Source organism: Vespa velutina, chromosome 1, assembly GCF_912470025.1.
Source record: "Vespa velutina chromosome 1, iVesVel2.1, whole genome shotgun sequence".
Classification (NCBI taxonomy): Eukaryota; Metazoa; Arthropoda; class Insecta; order Hymenoptera; family Vespidae; genus Vespa; species Vespa velutina.
The window spans coordinates 18,612,483-18,623,542 of NC_062188.1; the positions used below are offsets into that span (position 1 = coordinate 18,612,483).

General features: G+C 38.8%; 1 protein-coding gene across 1 annotated transcript; it reads left to right on the forward strand.

Annotated features, from left to right (window-relative positions):
• Nucleotides 1-4,259: 4,259 nt before the first annotated feature.
• Nucleotides 4,260-7,068, forward strand: LOC124946806. The gene is made up of 2 exons (XM_047488080.1): nt 4,260-4,471; nt 4,707-7,068. The coding sequence occupies exon 2, from the start codon at nt 4,730-4,732 to the stop codon at nt 6,065-6,067; it is 1,338 nt and encodes a 445-aa protein (XP_047344036.1). The 5' UTR covers nt 4,260-4,471; nt 4,707-4,729; the 3' UTR covers nt 6,068-7,068.
• Nucleotides 7,069-11,060: the final 3,992 nt, after the last annotated feature.

Sequence of the window (11,060 nt, forward strand, 5' to 3'; positions counted from 1 at the left end):
GTCGCTTCTCCCTTTCTCTTTCGTGAATCTCCTTTCCTCTCGAAGCTTCAGTTAACTTACTCTTCTCTCTCGATGTTTCTGACGACGATAGTTGTGGTAGTAGTCACGTTGGTAGAGGACGACCGTACGCAGAAACGTTTCTCCTTGGCATTTAGGTAAGGTATTCACGTAACACATAAGCAACGCCACGCGAGCAGCCCACCGTGTGCACAGAGATAAGAGCCAAAGGTGGCATCTTAGCGGCACTTCGAATTAAATTCCCGACGGCGAGCACACAACCTCTCTCTCTTACTCTCCTACTCTCTTTCTCTCTCTCTCTCTCTCTCTCTCTCTCTCTCTGTTATTCTCTTGATATCACTGAAACGATATCAACAAGAGGAGGCGGGGACAAACTTCTATAGTGTGCAAAGGCACCGGTATACATCTTGAATTCAAATTTCGCGCCAGTTCCAAAGGTCGAGTTTATCTCGCGTTCAGTTATGAGTTTAAGTTCCATTTTATCCGAACGATTTTGATAATTATCATGTCCGTTTATTTCATGTTTTCTTTCTTTCTTTCTTTCTTTCTTTTTTTCTTTTTTTACTTCTTTTGTTTTTTTTTTTATTCTACAAGTCTTACGAAAAAAGATCAGACGACAAAATAATCAGACGTTTCATCGTAGCATAAAAATTTTTGACGTTTTAAGACAGAACGTCTCGGTTCCTCCAGTTACTCCATTTAAGAGAAAGAAAGGTCCACTTTATATGCATGACCTCGGTAATAAGTCAAGGAATTGCTCGCACGTCCGTAAAATCTAAATCGTCCGCACTCATCTGAAGAGATCTACGTTCTGTCGCTCTTAGCCGTAGAACGAGGCCGCACACCGTGCTCGGTTATTTTAGCAATCCTCCAAACTCGTTACACATTCAATTTATCAGCGACTTGGAGCGAGACAAGGCTCGCTTGAAAATTCCTTAAGCACGTTTCCCTTCTTTGTAATATACTTATACGTACGTATATCTACATTTTGTAACATCGTCGCGAAGGGACATCTTTTTGACTTAATTGGAAATTCGAGAGTACGACGAAAAGAAAATAAACGAAAGAGAATCGAAATGAATCGAGTGAAATATGGCGGGTGCAAGAGCGAGCAGATTTTCAATGGAGTTGGTAAAGCTTTAGGAGAAAGATAGAAAAAGAGAGAAAGAGAGAGGGAGAGAAAGAGAGATGAAAAGGAAGAAATCGTGTTAATGGTTGATTGATAAACGACCTCTCTTCATCGGCTCTTCATCGGCCGCATATTTATCACCTAACTCTTCGGTAACTTCACCGAATCGGCCGTTTCTGCAGAACTTCTGCCAGCAAAGCGAAAAACGTTGGCAAGAGATATAGCCGCTTTCGTTGGAAGAGCGAGAGAAATCGAAATTAATTCATGCGTCTGCGTTCGAACGAATATTCCGTCTTTCAGTTTTATAACCAACGGCAGAATGCAAAACGATTGGACGTGATTAATTTCAAAACGAACGATTGTACCTCTTATATCGTGACGACGTCGTTATAGATATCATTCGATAAATTTATTAGATAGTCAATGAGAAATAATAAGAATCGACTGGTTCTCGGATCGATGCTCTTTTAATTATATCCACGATGATATTTATGATTTATCTTATCCAATAGAATGAATCGCTATATATTTCATCGAAATATATTAATTCGTACAATCGACTTGACAAAAGCTAAAACACTTTGCTTGGTGTCACTGATGTAAGGTGTCCCTCTGCTTGATCTTCCCTGTGTTCGATGTCACAGTGCTAACAGCTTCCACGTGCCTGACACGTGTCAGACGTTAGCGTGTGACAGTCCCACGTTTTAACTTGGATCACTTAGTGAACCTGTACTTTCCGATCGATTTAAATCTTGCTATAAGAATTTATTTGATATTGAATAAAAAATACAGAAACATTTATATATATATATATATATATATTTTTTTTTCAATGATATTTATTAAATTGAATATTTATTAAATATATTTATCTACTCTTAGAAACAAGATTCGAGTGATAGTCAAAGAAAATAGTACAAAACGGAATGAAGAATAAGCACGTCGTCGTCTTTAACATCACGGAAGCATGACAGTACGATCGGCAATAAATATGGTCTATATAATCCAGGAATGGCTCTGGCAAGATATAGAATAGCTTCACGACTCCCTGCCGTGCGACGCGTGTCACACATAACGTCGTAGTAACGACTTTTCCAACTTTACGACTCTCAATTAGGATTAAATCCGATTGCTACCCTTAAAGGTATATAATCGAGCAATGTGGTGGTCGCCTTGAGAAAATCATTCATCCCTTGATCGTACATTAACGATCTCGAGGATGTGGTGAAGTAAAAAAAAATATTTAGAATCTTTCAATTTCATTTCAAATTTACATAAGTTTAGGAAGAATAAATACTTGATGAGAAATAATAAAAAGTATCGAAGGATTTGCAAGAGATCGGAAGTTTATTTGAGAATGTTTGTTGGTTGAAAGATTGTTGGCTGATGATGGTGGTAGTGATTGGAGGATATTGAGAGGAGAGAGGAGGGCTAGCTCAATCGAAAAGTCATTACAACTTTTTGCCGACTCAATCAAGAAGTTAATGTCCTTTAACCTTTCCAGATATTCCCCGTAGATTTGTTGGAATCACGAGAACAACATAAAAATCCGACATCTCTCACATGCGCGATAAAATAGATTACTGGCCTATGATTGATCGCCTATTGCTATATCCAGAGAGGAGGAGCTTAGATTTCTTTTCTTTTCTTTTTTCCTTTTTTTCTTCATTTCTTTCATTCGGTTGTTTCCTTTTTGATCGATATTACGGGCGATTAACGTTGGACGTAATCATGTATTTCAGGTATTTCTCATGGTTTTGGCAACTATCGTATGTCATTTAGTTAGGATCAAGACATGTATCGAAGCGACGAGAAACGGGGATAATTCGTCAGGAAGATAATCCTCGAAGCGATGATCCCTTACGGACCTTGGTGGTACCTTCTGTCTAACGCAGTCGATTTAACGCGCCTCATTTCTCTTTGTCGACGAGTCGTTCGTTTCGGCCAATGACCACGAATGAAGATCTATCGTATGAAATGAGAAAGAGAGAGACAGAGAGAGAGAGAGAGAGAGAGAGAATAACGTTTGCTCGTTGATGATTAGATCCTCATCGAACCCGATCCTACAAACCCGTATAAATTTGTATATCCTATAATTTATCGTCACCGAAGTCACGCACAATACTCGATGGAATACTTTATCCTCTCGGAAACGAGAACAGGTTTCAAAACGAAACAGGTGTGTCAGCAGAACTGGGATCGTTCCACAGCTTGCAGAAAGTGCTGATTCCGAAAGGATCGATACAAATTTATCTTTTAGCTTTCATCGTTCCGAGTTGAATAATCGATTCCAGTGTATATATGACTCTATATATATATATATATATATATATATATATATATATATATATATATATACATATATTTATGCAATTATTATTTCCTAAAATTCTAATATTATCTACGAATAAAGGAAGATCGTCGATGAATCCGTCGAAGGTTCGAAATTGCTCGGGCGTAAAATAATAATGATAATAATAATGAAAAGAAAAAAAAGAAAAAAGAGAGAAAGGAAAAGAAAGAAAAAAAAAATGAAAGAGAGGAAAGGACAAACGAACCGGCGTTAAAAATATTCAAGATCGTTCGTCAGGCTGTATTACAGCATAAAGCATCCTCCCTCAAGCGTTGTCCTCGCGATCGGCACTACCACCATCGTCACCACCGTCACCAGAATTCTTTCGAGGATAGGATTGCGCAACGCGTGTGAGAGAATGAAAGAGAAGAGAAATGGGAAGGGGGTGCAAAGGGGGCTGAAGGGGGAGGGGAAGGGGTAGATATAGATATAGGGGTTGGGGTGAGTGGGAGGAAAAAGGAGTCGTCGACGTCGACGGCGATCCCGGGCACATGTGTCGAACCTGAAATATGTAGGCGTGGTCTAGATGGGACTAACAGACGCGTCCCGACGACCGAATATGTTCACCCCCTTCGTATGCTCCACCCTCGAATAGTAGTCGACGCTTCGCTATTGGCCGGCACCACCCTCGGTCGTCTCCACCTGCCTTCGAGCTACCCTCCACGAAGCAACCCCTAAATACGGGGGATGCGCGAACGGTTCCCTCATTTTATCCTCGGCAACGCCGAAACGCGCGTCCACCAGAGTGTTCTCCGGGATTCGAATAGGAATCAGTGCGTGGATTCGAAGCCTCAGCCTCGGATCTTAAACTTCTTGTGCTCCCTCGAGAATTATATCAGTGTTAACGAATGCCATCAAATTGGGAGGTGCCTTTCATAAGGAGAAGAAGAAGAAGAAGAAGAAGCCGTCGTCGTGTTTGTAAAGTCGACACGTTCAGCGAACAAAGGCGTATAGCCTAAACACGTGCTCCGGTAAGCGTCGCGTCATTTTATTTCCTTGATAAGATATTTAATCATTCGTTATATTGTATTCTTTTTTTTATCATGACGAGTATGATCAAATATAAATAGGCAATACGATGGAAATCATCGTAGTTTCGGGGATTCGCGATTGATGAAATGTATACGCATGCACGTTAACATCTAAATAACCATCGACACCCGATCCATCATTTATGTATGCCCCATTGACGGCAAATTCTCGCAGGTTGATCATACGGAGCGAGCAGGATGACAATGGAAGATCGCACGGGTGGCATCGACCGTGCCGCCCCCGCTACATCGACTACGGTGACAACGACACTTTTAACGTCTGGTAGTCCGTCCATGATCAGTGATGTCACGTCGGATGCATCTTATCCACTCCAACGTGCCAGTAAGCGTTCCTTCGACGTAGCGTTTCTCGTCGCACCCGATGAGAATCTGGCTCGTAGACAGAGCGAAAAGCTCAGATTAATTTCTGGTAGAAAGGATCGTACAAGAGAATCCATATCATTGGATAATTCTTTGGATGCCGATAGATTGCCACAGAATTTGACTATAAAGCATTACGATAGCGACTCTAGCTCGCAGGAGAGACGAAGGCTGATGCATTGTACCGAAAATTCTCTCAGTCCACCGTATGTATCTCCGAGAACGTTAACACCGACATTGCCGGACATCGATTCGCGAAGATACGTTCCCACACGACAACAAAAGAGCCCAAGCCCACCTGGGTTTACAGCGCAACAATCATTATTAAATACTTGCACGGAATCATTGGATCCAAGTTTAACATGCGGCAAGGTTTACGATAGCGGCTTGCAGTGTACCGTGGAAAGGCACGGTGAATCTAGGAGCGCTTTTACGAAGGTTCATCTTGGTAGTCAAAGAAATGGTTTTACCGACGACGGACAAACCTCACCAAGATCGTCCATCTCACCGGACGATCGAAGGGAAGGTTATCAAGAGAGCATTAGTCCTCCGGTCGTTCCATTGGCAAGTGCGACTACTTACAAATATACCAGTTTTCCTAACAAAATGACGTATCCCTTTTTGGTCGGTCCCGAGGCTGCGACCAGTCAGCCCAGTCTCTTGGAGAACTTGAAAATTCCTCAGATAGCACAACCGCCGAAAGTACCAAGCCCAAAAGTGGCAACCTTTCGGCCGGATCTACCACCAGTTTATCCAAATCTTTCGTACAATCCTATATCCGTTTTTCCACCAATGGCAGACGCTTTGACAAGGCCAAGGTTCTTAGCCACTGCCGCTGGCGTTGCTGGCCTTTTACCACCGTCCTTCGCGGCTTTGACATTGCCCGCGCAAAATGTTTGCGCCAAGTGCAATCTATCCTTTCGTATGACATCTGATTTGGTATATCACATGAGGTCTCATCACAAGAATGAAAACTCCGGGGAAGCTGCTCGTAGAAGGAGAGAAGAAAAATTGAGATGTCCTGTTTGCGACGAAAGCTTTCGCGAGAGACATCATCTGACAAGGCATATGACAGCTCATCAGGATAAAGAGAGCGATGCTATCGTCGATCAGGTCGAGGTCAAACGACGTACCACCACCGTTCATAGCAAGTGACGCCGAAAATCCTCACCTGACGATGATTTACTTGCCAGCGGATATTCTTTCGAGAATTGACTCCTCTTTTTTAATCTAATTAACAGACCAAAAGAATAACGTCGATCATCGAGGATCGTTGTGTTTTAAACAAAAATATTTCCGAGACTTCGTGCAATCCTTTCTTTTCGTTTTTTCGCTTTTTTTTTTTTATTTATTTTTTGATTTCTTATAAATGAAACGAAAAGACGAACGCCCACCTGACGTATTTCATCGGGTAATCAATTTTTGTTTAAAATATTACGTAGGATCGTTCTGTTAAAAATGTTTTTTTTTTTTTCTTTTATCGTTTCGTTTCTTCGTTAATAATATCGTTCAATATTAATTGAGACAGTGGTACGTTTCGTGATATTGTTTCGTCAGTGTGTTAAAGGTATATATGTTATATATTAAAACACTGTCGCTCTCAATTATGATTTAAAAAAAAATAATAGACCCTAGTCGATAATTTTGTGCAGCTCGAAAACTAGAACGTAGATCGTTCGAAAATTGAACATTATCTCCAATTTAAATAACTTCTCACGTTCTTCGTAACGCACATATTAAGTAAAGGCATTTTATGAAATTTGTGTCGTGTGTATATATATATATATTATATATATACACATACATGCATATATATATATATATATATATATATATATATATCTACTACCGCGAAAATTAATCACTATAGATATACTATAACCAATCAAATTTATCTTACGATCCGCGGTGAAAAAGAAAAAAGAAAAAAAAAAAAAAAGAGAAAAGAAAAAAAATGGACATTCCCTCTCTAGTCAATATTAGGTAGGAAGAATTTGTAAATATCTTTGTCGATCACAATTTAACTGTCATACACGTACCTATCTTGATCGCATATCAAACGTGCGATAGCACTCCGATAACACACATTTACCAATATTAAAAGAAAAAAAAAAAAAAAAAAAAAAAAAAAAAAAAAAAAAAAAAAAAATGGCATACATATACATACATATATCTGAACCGTACCATAGACGAAATTAAAAATGGACAAAGAGATCGATCATGTCCCTTTTAAGTATCACGAATGGACAGGTGAATGGAAGAGCAAAAGGGTTGGAGCAATAAAGTCTGTTTCGGAGTATGTTCATATTCACGAATGGGGGGGAGGGAGGTGCAACGATGGTGGCAATAAATAGATCGTAAACCATATCCCGCGTCACACACAAACCGTCGGAGCGCGCATAATGGTAGGAAACAATGAATGCCGTAATCGGAAACAGTGCCGGTTTGTTATCTGCCATTTACACTCCATTTAACTTCAAACAGTGAATCGGCCAGCGCAGGATTCGCGTTTTAAATACACGCGACCTCCGAACCCACTACCACCTTCTCTTCCTCCTCCTCTTACTCCTCTTCCACCACCATCTTCTCCTCCTCCTTCTCTATTTCTCTTCCACTATCACCTCCTCTTCCTCCCTTTGAATTTACCCTTCGAGCCGGCGCGTCTCGCATCGCCTCGCCCTTTCCCATCCATTCGCCACTGTTACGAGCTTAACGCAGGGTTAAGCGTTGTCCTCGACCAACGAGTATTTAGTAATCGTGTGAAATCGTTGGATTATCGTCGTTTTGTTTTCGCACTCACTTTAACTTTCGTTAAGTTTTCTTTTTTGTGTTTCTTTTAATATTTTTTTCTCTCTTTTCTTTCTTTTTCTTTATTTTTTTTTTTTTTTTTTGTTGATGAAGAAATCGATTCATCGAAGATTATAAATTGGTAAATCATAATCAATGACGAATTGATGAAATAATAATCTTTCTCTTTAATTAAAAAAAGAAAAAAAAAACAAAAAAAAAACAACAACAACAAAAAAACTAAAAATATATAACTGTAAAAATGTATACTAGATCGTTTGAAAATTTTTGCGACGTTGTAGGTATTAATCACGAATTTTTCATGAAGTCATGTTGTACGGTCAGATTCGTTCGTAAGAAATTATATATATATATATATATATATATATATATATATATATATATATATATATACATATATATATAAGATTCGAATAAGTATTATCTACAGTATTCTGTACAGCAATAATCACAGTAGCGTGTAAATATTCGCAGTAGAATTCTCTTCATTGAGTCTCTAGCGAAAGGATAAGTCGATTTAAAATAGCAAGCTATTTCACAAATAAATCGACGTTGTAATCATTCGATACTTCAACATAAAAATCGTTTCACGTGTCTAATTCATACGAATTTATCGAAATAATCTAATGTTTCCTTGACAGGCACTTGTTAGAATTACGGATAAGGCAATAGATATTAAGTCCGTGTAAATTATTCATCTTTAGATATGTAAGAATATTATAATATAAATATATATATATGTTCTGTTTTATTTTATAAAAATTATTTATTGCGGATAAAAAAGTTGCATCTCGTCGATGTAAATACAACATTGTACATATTTACTGTATGTATTCGAAATCGTTGTTAATGAATAAAAGAAATATCCATAATGATGGAAAAAGAAAAAGTAGGACGGTTTGAGGGACCTCACCAATTTTATTATTTTTTTCTTCGTTTCTTTTTTTTTTTTTTTTTTTTTTTAATCGAAGATCACGATTAATTCAATCGTTAGTATTGTGAAGGAAAATTATTTCAATTTTTCTAATTATTAAAAAAAAAAAAAAAACAAAAAAAAAGAAGAAGAAAAATATACGCGAGAATTTTGAAATTTACTTTCTCAATTTTTCATTGTACTGAACAATGTGGCTGAGCGTAGATAGCGCTTGGTAAGAAACAAATCGATTTCTCGTTCTCCCATAGCATCCGCAGAACGCTAACCGAAGAAAGCCGATTACGGAGCAATAGATTAATTTCTGGCCACTCAAAGAACCACCCTGATCTCACAATTTCGAAGTAGATATCAAATCGAACCATAGGAGTCTTATCATTTTTATTTTTCTCCATTTCATAGCATCAACCCAACTGGAGATATTATTTTTATTAACTATTATAAATATATTTCATCTAATTATAGATCTTAAAACAGAGAAGCTTTAAATCGATAGATTCACGATAAGAAAGAGAAAATGTGTGTGTGTGTGTGTGTGAGAGAGAGAGAGAGAGAGAGAGAGAAATATTATCAAAAAGAAGAAATAGTTAATACGATTCGAGTGACGATCGACTTGTTGAATAGTACAACTCGAAAACGAGAGATCCCTAAAGGATCCTACGCTTCAAAAGAAAATCGGTGCTCTTGAGAGAAGAAATCCATGGAGAATCCCCTTAAACGGGTAACGTTAAGCTCGTAGAAACCACGGCCAATACGACAAACAATCTCTTACTGCCCTTCGAAGCCGGCTTAAATTTTGGCCCAACCCCCTTCGGAAGTAAGTGTACTTACCCTCTGCCCGAGGTCCATAAAGATAAATAACACCGAGCTGAGGCGCTGCATCGAGGAAGAGAGATCCCCCTTTCGAATCATCCCTTTCCATCATTCTCTTTCACTATACTTACGTAAACCAACACAAACTGAAAGTCCTTTCTCTTTTCGCCTTTGGCTTGTTTCAAGATCATTTCGATTTTCTCTCTCACTCTCTCTCTCTCTCTCTCTTTCTCTCTCTCATACACATTCTCTCTAGCATTGTCTCTTTCTTTCGCCCTCGATTCCCACCCTCGTTAGCGATACTACCCGTTACGAATCGCGCGCATGCTTGTTTTGTGTCACTGAAATAATGACAATGTCATAGACGAGGGCCGATTCGTTATGGCGCGCTTGGCACGTGGGCTACGATTGGATGCGGATATGTTAATATGGCGTCCGTTCCAAGACATTAAGTCCACGGCTTCGACAATCCTCGGCCAGGCGAACATCGTCTTCGTGCACTTGACTGAATCTCTCATCGTTGCACTTACAATGTTGTAAGTATACATGTATGTGAGAATACCTAAGCAGTGTGTATATCCGGATATTTCTTTTCTTTATACGCTCTACGTCATTCTATCGATGATTCTTTATCTCTCTCTTCCTCTCTCTTTCTCTCCCTCTCTCTCTCTCTCTCTCTCTCTCTCTCTCATTTTTCGATGGGACAGAAAGGAGAATTCACTCGTTATTCGATTCGTCTCTTTTTTCAAATATTTCTTTCTTAACATTTTCAACTCCGAGACTATTTATTTGTTCAGCATATAGATATATTTATTGTATGGAAATTTCTATAATTAGTAGACATCGTTTAGAGTTAAATAGGATGAACGAAGATAGGAAATAAAAGAGTATGCGATACGTTTTGTTAAGGAAAGGAGCAACCCCAATTCGTAATTCGTCACAGTTCTTCGTATATGCGATCATATAACTTGACTGCGAACACGTAGTTTACATCGGTCTCACGATAATCCCAGACGGGATTTTGATATCGACGAGCCGTCGCTAAACGATTTCTTTTGATACGCTTACGCTTGTCCAAGGCATATGCTCTAATATGTGGTGTTCTGATTTTCACACGGCATATGTATATATATATGTATATATATATGTATATATATATATATATATATATATATATATATATATATATAAAACACAAAAAAGCAGAAAAGAAACAAAAAGATAAAGAAAAGGCAATTGTCACAAACTTAAAAATAGTCGATCTTATTTGTGACATTCTTTTTCCTGAATCGCATGTTTTACGCGAATGATCCATCCAATTGATAAAGAGAGAGAAAGAAGAGAGAGGAGAGGAGAGAGAGAGAAAGAAAGGGAGAGGGAGAGGGAAAGAGAATATTCGAGAGGAGAATAGAACGGACGTCAAACAGCAAAATCGGTGGTGGCGGGTTGGAGGAACGGAAAGGATAACCTTGAACGTGGAAACCGAGAGACGTCTGCTTATTTACGACGTCGGTACGATGAAAAACGGAAGCTGACCCGGGTGCGATCGTGCGGCCGGACCATCCGCGGAAAAGCCGGAGCAAATGTGAGAGAGAG